Source organism: Poecilia latipinna, unplaced genomic scaffold (genome assembly GCF_001443285.1).
Source record: "Poecilia latipinna isolate Pla-1442-1.1 unplaced genomic scaffold, P_latipinna-1.0 Scaffold279, whole genome shotgun sequence".
NCBI classification, from domain to species: Eukaryota; Metazoa; Chordata; class Actinopteri; order Cyprinodontiformes; family Poeciliidae; genus Poecilia; species Poecilia latipinna.
Window position 1 is genome coordinate 199,509 of NW_015112895.1, and position 19,057 is coordinate 218,565.

Consider the following 19,057-nt stretch of genomic DNA (forward strand, 5'->3'; position numbering starts at 1 on the left):
AACTCGAGTCCTCACCACACATAAAAATATATTTTCTGAATTGTAATGTCTTTAAAGCCAGTTTTAATGATAAAAGTTTCTCTCCTTAAAACAAACACCAAAATTGTATTTATTTCTTGGGTCTGACAATTCCAGATATTCACAGTGCATCTATTGGACTTCATGTCAAAAAATAGCTTAATTAAGGATTACCATAGAAATATTATGTAGGACCATATATTTTGTCTTTTAATTTATGAATGCAATGATTATCTTCAGTCCTCACTATTCATAGCAAATAGTCATGAATGCAATGACATTTATTTTTATTCCTTTCCTGTGAAATTGTGAAGTCATAGTCAACAGTCTGTTTTTTATATTTTTCATGCAAAATAATAGATTTACAGTTTGTGAGAAACACAAGAAAATAAAAAATCAATAAAAGTGGAAATCAAATTGCATTGGGAATGTTATTCAAAGATGGGGTTAATGGGACGATTAAAGGGACACAGATTGATTTAGACTTTAAATAAAAACAGCACAAATTAAAACCTTCCCATAAAATATACAATTTGACCAATTTTTATGCAACACACAAAGTCAAAGTTATCAAAAACATTCCAACAGTCGGGTTAGGATTCAAAAACTACAAGAAAATTCAGACTTCTTTACTAAATCACTCCTAAATAAAATCTTATGCAGCCAGTTAGTAAAGAGTCCACCTGTGAAATTTAGAGTCAGCTTCCTGTTTCTTAAAGATGGATCAACACCATTTAAAAGATGAAGAGAGAGTTTATCTCCATGGAAACAAAGTATGCTGTAATTATATGTGTTTTATCTCTTTTGTTGTAGCTTGACCCTCTCATTAGCTCTGGATCACATGTTCTGATCTAAATGCTAACTGCCAGGGTTTATAACTATCCCCTCCCATCTGTTTGACTTCCTCCTCCCTCCCCCCTACCAGCCCACAGAGGTAACACATCCCAGGCCACCGGCGCCGTCTCTGGGGAGCGAAGCACCTAATGGAAACCTGGCATCTGGCCACATACTGTAAATACCGAACGATTTATGGCCAGCTCTGAGCCAGAAGGAAAGAAATGCACGGAGCGACACGGGATGTGGAGGAAGAGGGACGGGCGGAGAGATGGACCAGATGCAAGCCAGCAAACCAAAAGTATTAAACTAAAAGCCTGGACAGAAAGAAAATGGAATAAAAACAGGAGTAGAGGAAAAAACGTACAGGGAAGCAGGATTCACCAGAGAGGTTTGGAAATCAGATCTGCACAGATAGAAGTTGTGACTAAAATGGCAAATTTAGAGTAAAATTTAAAAAGAATAGCACAGAATATAGCTGTGAAATATTACTGATGTTAATTTTGGTAAATTTTAAGAGAATCTACACTTAAAGCTACAGAAAAGTTACATTTATCAGTAAATCTGCAATTAAATAATTTATTACAGGTTTTTAACATTTAAACTATTTTGCAAGAGTGGAATAGTCTTGCAACAGACTTCAAATATTATGCTTTGCTTTTATTGTGGATTTTCTCAAACAGACAAAGAATCTAAACCATACTGAGAAGTATAGATATGTATATACATGCACCTACAGGGCTACACAATGTTAGAACATCTTGCGAAAATATAGTGACGACGATATCAGTTACAGAATAAACCTATTTTCTTCTCTTTTTCATCCTCATACTGTTGACTTGAGTACATTTGAAAAATCTGGAGTCACCCAACTTTTTTCATTACACAACATATGCAATATGCCAGTGCCAGTTAAACAAAACCTCAGTGTAATGCAGCCACCACCGTGCTTGATAGTTGGTGCACTGCTCTTAGGTTTAAAAACCTAACTTTGGCATGAATTAAGTTGAATTTGAGACGCAAAACCAACTAACTTAAATAAAGTTAAATAAGCTTGTTGCTGGCAACAAAAACAATGTGGTTGGTCCCAAAGAAGAACCAGAACCTATAAAAAGGGCTATTTTGGAATCTTGAGGTAAAAAGTTTAACTTGTTTTAATTGCTCAACAAAATAAAAATAAAGCATCAAAATCAATGTTGTTGATAATGTTTGACAGAGGAAATGCTCTAACAACCAAATCCAAAATATTTTACTTTCCTGTTTATCTTTGGAAAAAATTGCATATTTTGGAGTTTCCCCTTAAACAAAATTGTAGGTGTATTTGGACAAATGGCAAAAAAGAGAAAAAAATAAATAAATGAATGTAGAAATGAAGGCTGATACAGAAGCCTAAAGGTTGCCAAAAGTCAGCCTAAAGATATTTTCTTGTGAAAAGTAAAAACCATTTCAAACAATTTGAATGTAACCACTATGAAAATAATTTCCCTTCAAGGGTCATTTGCTTAGTTCTTGTGGAGCATTTGAACCTGTCAGCAGCTGCTTCAATTTGCTTAGTGTTGGCCGGGTTGTAAAGATCCACTTTCTAGTGCCTTAAAAACATCCAAAATGTTTCTTTGGTTTTCAGCAATTGTTGGTTGAAGTAAACTTTGGATTTTATGGTTGCAAACAAGTTTCTGATGAATGTCCTCCTTCTAGAGAATATTAATCAACAACTTGAGTTGAAACCGTGGAAATAATTTGCTTGATAACAATCAAAACCTTGCAAAAATCTAAAGTCTAAAACAGTGGTTCTTAACCTGGGTTCGATCGAACCCCAGGGGTTCAATGAGTCGGTCTCAGGGGTTCGGTGGAGCCTCTGCCGCGGAGGTAAAGACACACTGTGTAAAGTCGTGATGACGCCCCGTTTTGCCATCACTTCCTCCAGAGGATCACGTTACATTGCTTAGCCAATCAGCGCTGCGGGAAGGAGTTCCACTCTCAGCATGGATTTGAACTTGTGTCACCGTTTTTACCAAATTCTATAGTCTAAATCTGCTCCTTAGTCACATCTTTTCGGGGTTGGTTCTGCCTCTAGTGGCGTGGGGGAGGTAATACAACTAATATAATTGCATTAATAAATCAGAATACCGCAAATTATTTTCTGTGTTGTGGTGTGTGTGTGTGTGTGTGGGGGGGGGGGGGTTGAATGCGCATATGAAACTGGGGGGTTCTGTACCTCAAAAACGGTTAAGAACCACTGGTGTAAAAGGTAGAGAAAGTTAAAATTTGCCACTCATCACAAATGTCATGTTAATGTTGAGCATTTAATCCTTGAGGCCCCTTTGTATTGACTATACACTTTTTACCGTTAATGTAATAAAAATTCAATATTTATGTATTTTTTTTCATTTTCCGTTCAACAACTTCAGACATATAGGTAGATTTAACATGTTTGATATCTTTAAAATCTTTCTATGTTCTCCAGGTAAATTCCGTTAGCTTCCACTAAATGCCATGTTGGTGTAGTGCTTTAGCACAGCTAATACGAATAGTGTTTTAGGGTTAGTGCAGCTAACATTTTAGTTAGCAGTGCCCACCACTGAAGTAAGTAAATTACATTGACGTTTTCAATTGTAATGTGATGAAATGTGAAAAAAGTCTAGGCGTATGAGAAAATAACAAAAAGTTGAATCAGTTAATGTTATAACTAAAGCGTGTTAAAATTAAAAGCAAATGCTTTGACTCAAACCCCACTGTGCTGTTTTCCTTTTTGCACCAGACATAGTTATTACCTTTTACAGTTGTTTTCCAAACTTTACAAGAGGCCTTTGAAGGGGAAAAGAGGACAGAGTCAGGGACTTACCAAACAAACTAAACAAAGAAACAGGGAGATAAAGGGCATGGAAATAATAAAAGACGGATATAATAAAGTTAAACCAGATGGCAAGGTCAAAGCTTAAAATGGATGTTAAAATAAAAGGGAAAGTCTTTAGAAAGAAATAACCCTAATTACCCCTTAATTTATTATATTTACATACAAATAGAATCTAAAGTGAGGTATAATCTTTAAATCTTGTGTGGATATGTGATCCGAGATGGTTTCACAGAAACTCTGGGCATGCATTCATCCGGCACCACTGGAAGTTTCTTATATAAAAGTGGATTAGAAACAAATGTTTGCACTCATGTGGATATAATCAAGTCCGGGGCTCTGCGGCTGGTCTTTCAGCTGAACTGTGTAAGACAAATTACAAAAAAAGAAAAAGAAATCCAAACTCGTTCCTCTCTTGTTTCCAGGAACCAGCCACAAGGACTGAATGTCTCTGGGTGAGCTCAGAGCGCAGCACTCTGTGCAGAAAGAAAAGGGGAGGCGGGCTGAGGTGAAGGGATCGGACGCATGTTTCTTCTTCTCTTTCTCTTTTTTTAGCTGCTGGCAGGAACCGTCAGCGACCAGATCTGCTTTCAATTACCGGTGGAAGATGATGTTAGCCTTCTTCCTGTCCCTTATGTCTTGCACATGCAAAACTCCAAAACATCCTGAAGTCTCACCGCTGTCCTCTCACCCCTCCTTCCTCCTCACTAACCTCCCATGTTTTTTGAGCCCACTTTTCCTCCATCTGCGAAGACAAAGTCGTTCATCTTCATTGCAGCAGAGGGTAAAATGGCCACAGGGTCTTTTCCACTCTACCTCGTGGTGATTCAGTGGTCAGCAGAGTAAAGAGGAGTAAGACAGTCTGGGAAGAGAGGCACTGCTTGATGAGCTACTTTTAAAAGTGGTGATAAGTGATTACCTTTTTCGGGATTTAGATTGTGCTTTCATTGAGCCAAAAAATGCATGATGTAAGCTGGCCCGCTTCCTTCCAAAACCACCACGAGGCTGAATGTAACGCTAGAAAAAGTAGCCTCCAGGACGAATTGTGTTATTAAGACTGAAGATTTAAACCAAGTAGGAGCGGGAAGAGGCTACTGCATCCGCTGCATCAGTGTACAAGCATCTCACATGTTAAACCCTCATGTCTTCAAAGATTAAGGATTTCCTTATTTGTAAAAGCATAACTTCACAAGATGCTCTACATGACTCATTTTAATTTTTTGTGTTGGAGTTCTCATAAAAGTACTGCTTCATTCTTCTAATATGATGTAATTGTTATAATATTATGACCTTACTGACGTAATAAAAAAAAATGAAAAATCTTAGCCTGCTCCTAATACGCCATCTTAGAATGGAGGTGATTTTAAAGTCCACATAAATAGAAGCTGTAATACATGCCTGTCAAACAAGATGGCGGCCCTGAGCCTGCTGACATTACTCTGATCTATGGAAACTCAAGCAGTGCATTGTTGAAAAAAAATCCAGATTTATGAAAAACTAAATCATGAAAAACCTAAATATTCAATCAATAAAATCTATTTATTGCCCAGTTATAATGGTTGAGTTGACAGACAGACAGACAGACAGACAGACAGACAGACAGGGGAGGTTTCTGTACCTTGGGCACGTCGATAGCAACCTCTCTCATTGCACTGGGCTTCACAACAGTCATGGCCCATTGGAGGTCCTGCATGGAGACCGTCACCGTCCCCATCAGCTGCTGGTCAGATGCCTGCTGGGAAACACCCAGAGCTCGCCTCAGTGCACGCAGACCTGAGGAGAGCAGATTGAAAAAATGAAGCTCTAACTAAAGGTACTCATTGCTTTTTCACAGCTTAATTTATTTATGATTAAACAATGTTGATGTTAAATTAGTTGACGTTAAATAGACTGACACACACAAAAACAGAATTACGGTCAGACAACTCCAGTTGTTGAGGTTTAGAGCCTAAACATGGGCTGCTAACATGTTATACAAATGTTTTAATAAGTTAGTTTAAAAGCAAAAATTCTCCGTCATACTGTCCCTATGCCTGCTGAGATGAGAGAAGGCCACAGTGTTACTAGAGTTTTATCCATCTGTTTGGAGCAGAGTTGGTCAGCGCTTCCTCACTTGTTGTGGCACATTACTGGCCAGTGATAAATGTTGTTATTGCTTAAAGAAACTAAAGGGGAGAAAAGTTTCCTAAAAAGCAGACCATAACTTTTGTGTGCCTCTTAAAATTTTAGGCTGATCATCAAACCAAGGTTATCCAAACGTTTGTCTGATTTTTAATTTCTTGGCTTAAAAATAAAAAGTAAGACTTGGGTCACTCTTTCTGTCAAAATGTTTGCTATATTTACAAAAGTTTAAAAGACCAGGTAAATGCAGATTTGGTTGATTCTGAGTGAAAGGCCCTGGATAGTTGTGATCCTATTTACGATAAATAGAAAGCAAAAAGCATGTTTACTAAAAGATGAATATTGTTCTTGTACCAAACATTTAATTTTAGAAAGATTTCAATTTGTCAGTAAAAAAAAATGCTCTGATTTTCCTCTTGTTTAAAAAAATCTTTTCCACAGTAAGTAAGGAAGCATTCTGTTTCACCAGCCACAGTTGTTATCCATGTCAGAAAGGAAATGAGGATTGATTAAGGGCCTTGGTCTCAGGCACATTCTCTGCAAAAATTACCATTCCTGCTTTTCCCTCAAGCTGGACTTTAGTAGAGATCATTAGTTTGCCCACAATGATTTTATTGAGAAGGATTTTTTCTGACATGTGTCACAACACTGCACACAGCAGCTATCTGCACAGTGTGTGTTATATACTCCAATAAGCTGGGTGACAATTTGTCAGAACCTAGAGCTCACGCAAATGTGCAAAGGGAGCGAAGTCGGGTGGGGGTCTTTGCGGGAGACAGAGGGTTGAGGGCTGGTGGGGAACGGACGTGGTCCAGGACCGGGGGCCAGGCAGCAGACGAGAGGGGATTTATGATCAGACAAGACTGCATCCTGTTTATGTTTTCCAGAGCCTGTCTGACTAAGCGAGAGGGAGAGGAAGAAAAGACAGAGGAGCACAATTATTGCAGCAGGTTTGCTTTCTGTAAGCATACAGAGTCCCGATTCTCTGTCATATCTCTGCTTACAGTTCCTTCTCTGCATATCAGCTCAATATGTTTTGTGTTCTTAAATTGTTTAGCTCCATTCGGAAACTGTAAATGTTGCAAAAGAGAGATATCTGGTCTGAGTGGCACGGACGAGGCGAAGCAGAGTAAAATATAGAAGAAAGCACATTTTAAGACTTTTTTAATGTCACCTTGGATTAACTTAAAGACCAAAAAAGCTATATTGGAGATGGTTGTGGGGTCCTAATGTATTAAAATCAAACATAGCAGCTGCATTGAAACTTCTGGTGTCCATTTGTGGTTGATGGCAGCAGGTTTTCACATGCTGACCTAACCTTGTTTAGGTTGGCAACAGAAGCAAATCAGTAGCTAATACGAACATTGTCCAGTAACTAGTGATAAGTTTGCACGTGGAACGTAAAAAAGTTAGCTTGTTAGTAAGGGTATATTAGCAGCTAGTTAGCGGTAATCACAGAATGCAATGAAGACATCTATGTGTGACTCAAACCTTTGCAAGTCAGTAAAGTCCTGTGATTTAAAAAAATAAAAAATACTACACAGAATATTTAAAGATTAAATAGTCATGCGACGACAAATTTAAGACTCTACTTAAATTTGTCGTCGCATACCTTTAGGCCTTAAATGTCTTAAATGGATTTAAGACTTTTTAAAACTTGAGTTTCATCCATAGTGTGGCTGGTCTGAGTCAGATGATGACCTTCCCCTGCTAAGAAAAACTGAGCATAATTGAGGCGATAGGCTGCTTTCTGAGTGACTCTTTTTGGAGGTTTTCAGGAAGGAGACCCTGAGGGACTATAAATCCCGTCTGGAAGCACCTTAGGAACTTTGGCTTACCAAACTTTGAATAAGCAAAAGAGTAAAAAAAATAGATGGATGTGCATGTTAAGTTTGTTGTCTATAAATTCTGAGTCTTACAAACTGACCAGAGATATCTTTGTTTTTATTATCCAATATTTCAGACTCCTAATTTAAGCAGTAATGTCATTGCTGCCCCATAACATGAAACCACAACTGACAAATGTTGAGCAATTCTCTTACAAAGATAATCTCTACAGAAAACGCTGGGAAATGACCCATCTTAAAGAGAAACATGGTTCTAGCCCGACAGCCTGGAGGAAGGCGGAAACCCGATTCAACGATGTAACTTTAATATTTTGCTTTAGGGATTCACTGCCTCCGAACTGCTCTTGGCTGACTCCACGCACACATTTGGTTTTGCTATGAAAACATCCGATGGGAAGGGAGGAGGAAAAAACAAAGAGAGGCAACACAACACAGTTTAATCTAAACCTTATGTGGACTCGTGTTCCCATTTACTTTTTCTTGCGCTCTTACTTTCCGGAATCCTTCAAATTCAGCAGTAATCAAGTGGGAAATGAAAGGAAAAGGAGCCTCCTAGATGAACAAGAATGCACATTTGCAAAACATCAGCAAAGGCTCAAATTATAAGAATGAGAAGGAAGAGTTCACAGAGTTTGCTTGGCTAAGGGAAAACAGATTATTATTTGTGTTTTTATGTAACAGAAATGTTCTTAATTATGCGCATCAAAAACAGATCTTCCCCCAAAAATCTACATCCTCTCCTTTGGGAGTTGGGTTGGGGGCTGGGGGGGTCACATCCTCCTGTACTCAAACCAAATCCTATAAATTTTATTTGGACTGAATGATCTCATCAACAAGACTTCCTGCTTCCTGCTACCACTAGGTGGTGCTGTGACTATTAATGAAAAGCCCATAAGCTACCTCCTCAGACTTGGATCCTGAGGATGAGAGTTTTTTTAGTTTATAAACTTTTTCATATTACGTTGACCAGATCAACACCTTCATGAGTGGTCAAATAAAATATGAATGTAAAAATCCTTTAATAAAATTGTTAAATTCTTACCAGTGACTCTAGTCCCACTACTCTGCAATGTTTGGAAGCACAGATCACTATAAAGGGGTGAATATGTATCACTAGTTTTATGTTATGCTTAATTATCATTTCATAAAATCACTTTTCATTTTCACATTAAAGGCTTTTTTACATTTCATTTTGTCAAAAGAGGAAAATTTTCTTGATCATGATTAATTTGTAAAAACAATAAAAGGGTGGAAGGGGCGAATACTTTCTATAGGCACGATAAGTGATTCAGTGTGTTGTTCTGTCATTGTGACAGACATGTGATCAATATCAATAGATTATCCACCAATAATTTCAATGAATTTGTTAATAAGCAACTGACTCACTCTTTGGTTCCCTTGCAATAACCTGTTAAGTAACTGGAATAGCAGCAGTTTTCCCACCGTGTCTTATAACTGCATTAAAAAAAAAAAAAAAAAAAAAAAAAAAAAAATAATATTACCAGTTTGGTAATTTTTCCAAAAAAAAAAAAAAAAAAAAAAAAAAAAAACTAATCAATATCTATTGATGTCGACTGATCTGAAACGCATATATTGTGATATGTTTTTCAGCAGTATCGTCCAGCCCTAGGGTCACATAAAATATAAATAAATTCCATGAAATATAAAGTCTGTGGTTGTAAAATGTGAAAAGCATCAGAGGTATGAATACCTTTAAGTCCGTTTGTGTCATCTGCCCATGCTACAACTCCCTTCTGAGGTCATTTCAGCATCATTATCTAAACTACATTTATGAGCAGAGACAGGAAGATTTAAAGCAGTTTTAGGTTTCAGTAGAAAAGTAAATAATATTTCTGCACTTAAGGCAGAACACACATTACAATGAGCGACGATCAGGCCGGAGCTGTAGTTCCTGAGTGACTCTTCCCTCTAATGAATTGTGGAAATACTTCGGGCATTACACTATTACAAAACCGCAGGACCGTTTTCATTACTCAGTTTCCGGAGCCTTCTCTGCACCTGTATTTAAAATACCCAACATCTGTTCTCGGGGCTGAAGCACGCCAATAATACGAGCTCTTCAAATTCACTCCCACAAACAAATACACTCTAAAACACAAGCATAAAATGTGCATTACACACCGATAACCTCAGAAACACACAAACACACACACACACACACACACACACACACATACAGATGTGCCTTGGTAGAAGGTAAGTGCAGGGGTTAAGAAGTACAAGCAGCACATTTCCGGGTTTTATAAACAGACGCCTCAAATAAACTTCACATGCTGATCCGACTGATATTTATGTGGCCTGTCCTGAAATTCCTGCAGAGTCTTTAAAAGGACAAACGAGATGGAAAAAGTCCTTTATAAGGCAAGCCTGCTGCTGTAAACATCAGCAAGCATTTAGCACTGTTTGGCTCATTTAGTCTTCCACTGGAGAATTTATGTCAAACACACAAAACTGCGCTCATTTCAGCTGCCGTTTTTCTCCCTCGTTTCGACACAGAGGAGTAATCTCTACTCCTCGTTTCCTGCGCCTGCTGGCCTGGATGATTAATGGTTTTAGGTAAAAACTCTGAACCCCTCCAGGTTTGGCTTTATGGAGACTTTAGTAAGATTTCTAGTCATATTTTTTTTTCTGCACAATCACCATCTAAATCACAGGCATTATTTAATCAAAGGGCTTTCTGTGGGCACAACTCAAAACTCTGAGTTTATCCTTTCATAGAATACATTTTACTGGCCCTGTTTAGATGCAACGGGCTTCCCCTGTTTAGAGAGGTTTGTAAACACTGCGCCCGGATGTGGTCAAACCCAAACGCACCCCAACATACATGCTACAGAAAATCTGCACCGTTTAGACTGTGGAAATGAGTCATCTACAAGCAGCCAGATCAGTTGTGTTCCAGAGAGACGCCAGAGAGACTCCAGAGTCTGTGACACCACATGAGAGCTTCCAAGAACACCTAAAGGAATCCGTTACCAAATGCTGCTCAGTGTAAGGTTCTGGCGGGTTGGGATCACGGTCAGAGAAGTGATCAGGAAGCAAGACAGGGCTGGAAATCAGTTTCTGTGTTCATTTCTGATTTAGCATCTGGCCCAGATATTTGTGAAATGTTGTCAATATGACACAAAGTGTTGGCTATTGTTTTCTAAATCTTCATGCTCAACTTCATCCTTTATTTAAAGAAGATGCAGTTTAGCAATAAACTGAGGACAAGGTTTTATTTTCCTAGGGCTTCATGATTAGGCCATTTATGGCAAAAAAAAAAAAGTACATCCCCTCAAAACTGTAAATCTTTCATGATTTTTAAGAGCATTTAAAGGCCAGTATTATTTAAAATCGACTTTTTTGTGCTTTACATCATGTTATAAAGTTATTACCTAATCAAAGAGCGCTGCTTTGATTCTTTCATGCATGTTTTAATCACTCAGCTGTGCAAAACGCCTGAGTGGACCGAGCCCCGCCTTTGAGGCGCAGCTCCTCCTTGGAGCTCTAGTTTCAAAGCTTCCACCTCACAAAGCAGCCCTCCACTGTGACTGCCCCACTCAACTCCTTCAGACTAGTCAGCACCAATTAGCAAACACCTGGTGGAAGTGCTCTTCTGCTGAGCTCATTATGCAAGCTACCAGTGCAACAATGGTAAAAATGTTGTTTTTTCAAGACATTAAATTATGAAGTCAGGTTTCTTTTATGTTTTATATATATATATATATATATATATATATATATATATATATATATATATATATATATAGCATTTTTATAATAACTCCAAGTTATTATAAACTCAATTTTCAAGAACTGACTCTTAGTCTGCAGGGAATTTACACCAAAATGCATGTCTTCTATACATCCATTACTCATCACAAACTCCAACATGAAGCAATTGAGTTAAAACTTTCAACCAATAAGAAGTAAAATAAAGGATTTCAAAAATAGCTCCATCTCTGTCAGCCTGATCCATAAGAGTGTGCGTAATGACACACGTCAGACATCAGCCACAAGAAATGTCAATGTGCTACATCAGATACCACATGCACGCTGCCAGAGATACTTTTATAAATAGTTACTGCCATGCTCTCGTTGGATTTTTGTGCTGTGACTAACACAGTGCAGAACGACGTCTGAATGTGTACATAAATATGTCAGCCTGCATGAAACTATGATGAAAACCACCTTCCTCCTTCAGACACAGATCCAGAGAGAACATTATGAAAGGAATGTGTTTGTTCACTCAACACTACCAGTTGATAGGATTTAATAAATTTATATTTAAATGCAGACATATTCACCTAAATCTATTAGGACTGGAAACAAAATCATGAAACTATGTAAAAAAAAAAAAAAAAAAGGGGGGTTGTATTAAAGCATCTGGCCACTGGAGGTCCTCATTTAGAGCAAATAGGAGAACTGACGTGGGAAGCAACCTAGTTCTGATAAAAGAAAAGAAATAAGAAATCATTGCAAATGTACAAAATAAGAAAAAGTACTGTACTGTTATTCAATACTCAGGTTATCAGGAGTGTGCATCTGAGAAGGATAATCTAGGAAAATACACAAACTGCATGTATTTGTGTATGAAACAAACACACTACTAACAGGAACATGGAAAAAAATCATAAACCCTTTCCAATATGGATCTCAATGGCAGATAATTTTCCTGATCATAAGATATGAACCTTCTGAAGTTCTGTGTGCAGAACTTAAATAGCAGGTTAAACAGCAGGAAACTTACAGTTGTAACTTCTGTCCTGGTTATGTCTCTATGCGCTGGTTACACCTGCAGTTCATACCACTACACTCTTAAACTTGGCTTCATAATCCTGAATCCAAGAGTGGTGGTTACCTCTTTTGCTGCATTTTTGTTTATTTATTTATTTATTTATTTTTTCTGGTTTAAAAATGATTTCTGCCATTCAGGGATCAAAGAATCCGACCTGAATTCCCTCAGTTAATGCAGAAAAGTAAAAGCACTGATTTTCCAAACAAATTGCTCCCCCAGCGGAGGCTTCAAAGGGATTTTAGGTGACTTTGGTGGAACAGAGTTGCCTGATGTCTGACGATGCATTCCGGACTCGTCGATCTGAGATCCGCTACAGTTCAGGATTGGTTATATAACACATCTGTCGTCAAGACGTTGTTCCTGGGGCTCTGAGTGGACAAACAAAAACTTCCCTGATGACATCAAGATTTCCATCCACTCTTGTGCACACACACACAAAAACACGCACACACAGAGAAAAAACATACAATCACTTGGCCTTGCCATCCTTCCCTTTGACTTTCCTCAGATTGGAGCAGCTGAACTGAAGGTTCTTACTCTCTGATCTCAAAGCAGGCTGGTATTGTCTCAAAAGCAGGATGTGAAACCTAAACTCAAATGTGTGTCTAGTATACATTAAATATAGAGCAACGGGTGTGTGTATGGGAGGGCGCCTCTGCAGCTGTGCGATGTAAGAATCTTCTGCGTGACCCGAGCATGTCGGAGTCGCCGTGATATGTCCCCTCGTTCTTATTTTTCAGGAAGCGCTGCGTCGCACCGAATGCTTCCCCCCGCAGCTCATTGTTACCTGAGCAGCAGAAGGAAACAACTGCTTGTTTTTCAGACTCTGGCTTTTGTTTTTGCCAGAGAAAGCATGAACTGGCACCATGTGTGCAAACTGATGCACCGACAAGGAATCCATGCTTACGATGGAAACTTGATAAATTTACTTTTAATCTTCACACATGAAATGGTTTTTAACAGGACAATCCTAAATATGCACAAAGACGAACCCCCTAAGAACAATGTGACCACAGATTTCAGTGTGTATGGCGCACAGAGTAGTCCAGCGCTGCCCCTCCCACACTAGTTGCCCTAAACTGTCAGTCAATTGGAAGAAAAAAAGCTACTATATTTCCCTCTTCCATACAAAAAGATAAACTCGGGTGATTTGAAACATTTTCATTTACTTAGCAACCAGCCAACACATTTATTAAGACCACCACTATGAGAAAATGACTGCGAGCAGCTGACTGCAGGCTAGTGATACGAGTAAACAGATTACACAACCAGCTGTAGGACTGAGTTAAGTGACATAAAGCAGAGCAGCAAATAGTACATTATTTATATGATTTGACTACAAACCCCAAAATATTTTTTTCTGGGTTATCCCAGTCATTTTTTGTGCAAGACTTGCTATGTTTGCATCTTAACTAGTACAAAATATAATAACTGCAAATAGTAAAGCATATGTTTTAAGTGACAGAGCTTGAATCTCTTTTTTGTGCAGCTTTGGCTCTGGCTTCGGCGTTCTTTTAGTAAATTGTCTTTTTTTTTTTAGTCTGTATACTTCAGTTAATGATTAATCAATGACTTAATTACTTGAAAATTATTTAAATCATCAATTAATCTTGATTAACCCGATTAATTGTTTCAGCCCCAGTCTTCATAGATGGATCACAGACTTATCAGCACATGATGGAGTTCATTAAGTTTCCATAATTGGCACTTTTCAACATGGCACAGACAGAAACGTGAATGGTTCCCTAAAGTACCACTGCCTTAAGCATCAGGCCGTTGCGACATCTGTACCTCTTTGCAAACACCTGACCATCTTGATTCAGTTTCATCTGCAAAATAAATTAGTTGCAAACGTTATCCAGCTGGAATTTTATTTCTTCGAGCTGACAGAAAGCAGAAAGCACTTTCTGACTTGTAGATGATTCCTGAAGGGCTCTGTGTTTCTCTAAGTGATTTTGGTTTGGATGCGTTGGGAGGAAGCGAGCGGATTGGGTTGGGGAGTTTGTTGTTTCCCCCGGGAGATGAAAAGGTTTCTGCAGAAAACACTGCCAGTCACGTCTGGCCCTCTGCGGATAGTAAATCACGCTCTCAGCCGGAGTGCTTCCGAGCAGCAGTCCCAGCTCCCTCCCCGGCTGGAAAGGCAATACGCCACGACCGAAGGCGGCGGGACCACCCAAGAGGCAATATGGGGTCACACACAGACACATCCACAGAAAAACAAATAAGCATGCAGTCGCACAACCGAGCCCAGGCCACTACACTCATCCTGGGGATGTGAGGCGGGGTACTCTGTGGCAGTAGGACTGAGGGGGCACAGGAATTTCACAATAACTAGTGGTTTCAGTGGTTTCTCTAACTGGGAGCACAATACCACACAAAGTCCCAACTTCCTCTATATGAAATAAGAAACAATCAAATGTTGGCTAAGCCTGGTGCTCAAAAAGGCTTCAGGCGGGAAAACGAACGCCAAGAAAACATGTCATCAAACCATTAAAAACCAAATAGGAAATATATAATTCAAAACTAATTGAGGTTTGGGCAAATTTCTTCAAGAAGGAGTGAGATCAGGGCAATAAGAAAAGATGAAGTGAAAACTCATAAACTGACAGTTTTTTTCGTACTAATTTGCTGGCTAGTCGCCTGAACCATCGAGGAAAACCAGTTCCAAACAGCAGGGCAGCAAATCTGGGAGTTAGATGAGGAGCGTAAACAAAGACACGTCTAATAGAAAGCGTCTGTTATCTGACTTTGTTCCAGTTTAAAAAAATATATAATTTTGGCCCTGCTCAGTTAAACTACAGACAGAGATCAAAATTATTATTTCTTTTATTATTTTAGACTTTTTTTGTCAAATTTCAGAAGTTTTCATGAAGGTAGTTTTCCTTTTGTGGCCCCAATCAATTTTGGCGTTCCACAGGGCTTCAAATTGGGTTTACTGCTTTTCTTTCTTTTTTTTTCTTTTTTGTAGATTTTTGTGTTATTCTGTTGTACAAAGTTCCTGATATGATGATCAGAAACTAATATTTTAGATTTTTAAATGAGCAGAGATAATTTTTTATTGCATAAACACAAAAGTTCACATTGAGCTTACTGTAAAGATACAGACACTACAAAAAATAAGAAAGAAATAAAATGAGAGAGGGAGGAAGGAAAGGGGAAAGAAATTTCAGTAGAGAGAGAGTAAGAAAGGAAGAAACAAAGAAAATAAGGATCAAAATAAGAAATAGAAAGGAGGCAAGATAATAAAGCATGAAAAGGAGGAATGAAAGGTAAAATGAAGAACATAAATATAATTCATTTGAGTGGCCTTTTAAATTTGTTTTAGTTTTGCTAATTTACCAGAATCAGGAACTGAAAAATAAAAATCTAAAGGGAACTACTTTCTTGGATTTTTAACAATATGCCACCTTTCCTTTAAAAAGATCAAGATTAACAGCCATCGTTTTACTTAGGTTTCTGTGATCTGGTATTTTGTATTTTTATCTTTTATGTTCTTTGATAATCATTATTCTTTTTATTATCTTTTTATTCTGCTCAGATTATTTTGCTGCAATGTATTATGCAAATTGAACATGCTGCATGCTCATGCAGATCACGTGAATAGGGCGTGCTTGGCTCTGGTTGACTTGGGTTGGGCTCTGCTTGGTCTGCTGGTTCACGCTCTCAGCCCATGATTGGCTCATGGTCGGAGAGCGGCTACCTCTGATTGGAAGGCTCGCCTGCAAGGATGGAAATGGCCATTACGCCTTTGCACGCAGGCGTCCCTTTGTTTAAGAGATAAAATACGAAAAAGCCCGCGGTTTTGGTCAGAGTCTGCTGTGGATCGCGTCCGAATGCCCAGCTACGTTGATGCTACTGCTTATCTCTAGGCCGAAGGCTCTCCGGCCAAGTTTCACGAGGTAAGCGCTGGTAACTTGAATGAATCGAGCATCACGTGTTTAGTCATAGAGTGTTTTGTACTGTAATCTGTGGGGAAATAAATCGAGCACATTTAATTCTAGCAGAAACAGCGTTTGGTTTCGTTATTACCGCCGATCTCCTTCGACCCTGATTTAAAATTTCATAAAACATTCTGTTTGTGACTCCACAAACAGGGGACACCCACTCTCACCAAGAAAACCGGTTTGAAATCCATTCCTGGTCCAACAGTGAGGAAGTAGAAGCACTCTGATTTTTACTTGCCTGCTTCTTTGCAAACAGCGGCGAGATCGGCTCCGACGTATCCGTGAGCGGCGTCCGCCAGCTGCGTCAGCTGCGCTGCGATGGCACTGCACGGCACCGGACTCAGCTGCTTCTGCAGAATGTCAGCCCGCTCTGCACTGCCAGGAACTCCCACCTGAACAGAAGACGGCCGGGATCACAGGTAAGAACGGAGAGCTGGAGACTTCCAGGGAGAGACATTTTGGAAAAACTGAACTGCTGAATTTCAGCAGCAGCAGCCATGACTTTAGTCACGAGTTAAAAGCTTGTACGGACCTCTAACTCCTTGTCAAAGCGTCCCGGCCTGCGCAGGGCAGGGTCGAGGGCCTGGGGCCGGTTTGTGGCTCCCAGGACCAGCAGCTGGCCTGAGTGACCCTCCTGGACACATAAAAGTGTTTCAGTATAACATAAACACATCTTAAACAGTTTCTTCAAAAGTGTTTATAACTATGGTTATTTAAAAAAAAAAAAAATCAGTTTAAAGACTTTAATGAGATTTTGTGTATATATATATATATATATATAAAATAAAATCAGGAAATTATGGAGGAAAATGCTGAAAGAAAACCTGTTAGAGCAGTACTATGACCTGCTGGAATGGTTTAGATCAGATCAGATCCATCTATCAGAATGGCCTAGTCAAAGTCCAGACCTAAACCCCCCAGCCCCCGAAATCAAGAATCTGTTGTATTTCTGTTCAAATTTGTTCAACCTCACTGAGGTTGACAACGAAGGTGCAGCAAACCCAACTAGTAAGTGTCGACTCAGAGAGGTTAAATACAAATGGACAAAACACTTTTAGGGTTTTACTTATCAAAAAAGTCAGAAAAAGATTCATCCTCTTATGTATTCTTTTATGCACAAATTTAAAGTTTTTGACTGTAGCCCCATTGAGTCAGCAGACTAGAGAAATTAAATTTTGTTCCAATTAAATTACCCAAGTTTAATAAATGAGTCCACTCAAGTCGGAGAATTTGGGGTCCAATTTGCTATGAGACAACTTCTCTGATTCTCAACAGCATATTGAAACAAAAAGTATTTAAATAACCCAACCACCTGAATATAGTTGACCAACTTCCCTCACTGATTTTCAGAGTTTCATGTTATTAACACATTTAACCATCTTGAGATTCAAACTTGGCTCCATCCTGCATTTTCTGGGGTGGTCTGCCTGCAAGATGAGTTGCGTGTTTGTCCTCTCCAACGTTTTTATGCCGAAGGGAGAAGTCAAACAGATAAATTGCAGTGCACACAAGAACACTGAGGAGCAGGAAGTGCTTCTCTGCATTCCAGAAGGCATTCGGTCCTGGTGACCCTGGATCCCCCGGTCCTGTAACGGGCGGATACAAAGAGCAAGCTGCTCCTCTTGCATGACACTATTAATCCTCATGAAGGCGTTCTCTTCCCGAGGACATGCAGTTCTACTTAAATCCAGTTATGTTGGACCAGCTCAAGGCGACCATCTGTAATTTCTTTCATAAAATTTCTGGGATATGTGTGTGTGTATTTTTACAGGGAGGATCTTTGCTTTCATTAGAGCACAAACATCGCCCCAGAGATCCAACCCACAGCGTCTGAAGTGCATCCAGCCTGCAGAGATGGTTTCTGCATGACAATCTACATTCCTGATGAGGAATCCTGACAGCAGCAGGAAGTCTGTGTCTACTGAACCAGCACCTCCTGGTCCATGGGAAGAGAACAACCTCAGACTGAAAAACTTAGACAAATTCTACCTTAATTTAGTATTTAATCAATAACTGTTGAGAAGCAACTAGAGTTGGGAGGTAACTAGTTACATTTACTCGAGTAATTTTGTTAAAAAAATGTACTTTCAGAAGTATTTTTTTTTACTGTGCTGTTTTTTTTACTGTTAGTTGAGTAATTTTATTATGAAGAAAAACTACTCTACTTTGAGGAAACTTTCTGAATCTTCTGTCACTGTGAGTAATTTCCCTCCCAAAGCTCTGTGGAAACAGATTTTTTTAAATACTGAAATATTTTAAATAAAAATCAGGTGGTCTCTACAAGAAAGCTGAGAATTGGTCATTATTGAGTCTTTCAGGATATTTCAAGAGTGGCAACAAGTATCAAGAAAAGGTTCACCAGACAACAAAACCTTCATTTTTTCCAAGGCAACCAGCTCAGATATAAATACATATACTTTTTTTATTTCTCAATAAACACAGTTTTTCTTTAATGTGTTCATATCTCTAAAAGCTTCTCATTGAAAAATGCCCCCTTCCACTCCTACTTATTAGTGCCAAGAATGCTGTGCAACTTGGAACCAAACCTTCTGATGAAATCCTTCATAATCAGCTTTCAGGACCCCAGCTGCACGAGGTTTATAGCAGGTTGTATTTAACCGAACTCTCACTTTTTACACCTGTA

The 19,057-nt window shown here is 38.9% G+C and overlaps 1 protein-coding gene and 1 long non-coding RNA gene across 3 annotated transcripts in view; one reads left to right on the top strand and one right to left on the bottom strand.

The window, feature by feature from the left end:
* afg2a (AFG2 AAA ATPase homolog A) overlaps positions 1–19,057 on the bottom strand; it is a 112,591-nt gene that overhangs the window by 88,811 nt on the left and 4,723 nt on the right. For both annotated transcript variants that reach the window (XM_015033769.1, XM_015033770.1), the window contains exons 8-10: positions 16,946–17,047; positions 16,652–16,805; positions 5,322–5,476 (exon numbers count right to left, since the gene is read on the bottom strand). In XM_015033769.1, the coding sequence (XP_014889255.1) occupies positions 5,322–5,476; positions 16,652–16,805; positions 16,946–17,047 (411 nt within the window). The remainder of the gene's footprint in view (positions 1–5,321; positions 5,477–16,651; positions 16,806–16,945; positions 17,048–19,057) is intronic.
* Positions 6,614–18,908, top strand: LOC106948214 (uncharacterized). The gene is made up of 3 exons (XR_001425132.1): positions 6,614–6,785; positions 16,670–16,832; positions 18,185–18,908. It is a non-coding gene; the product is annotated as an uncharacterized LOC106948214 (long non-coding RNA).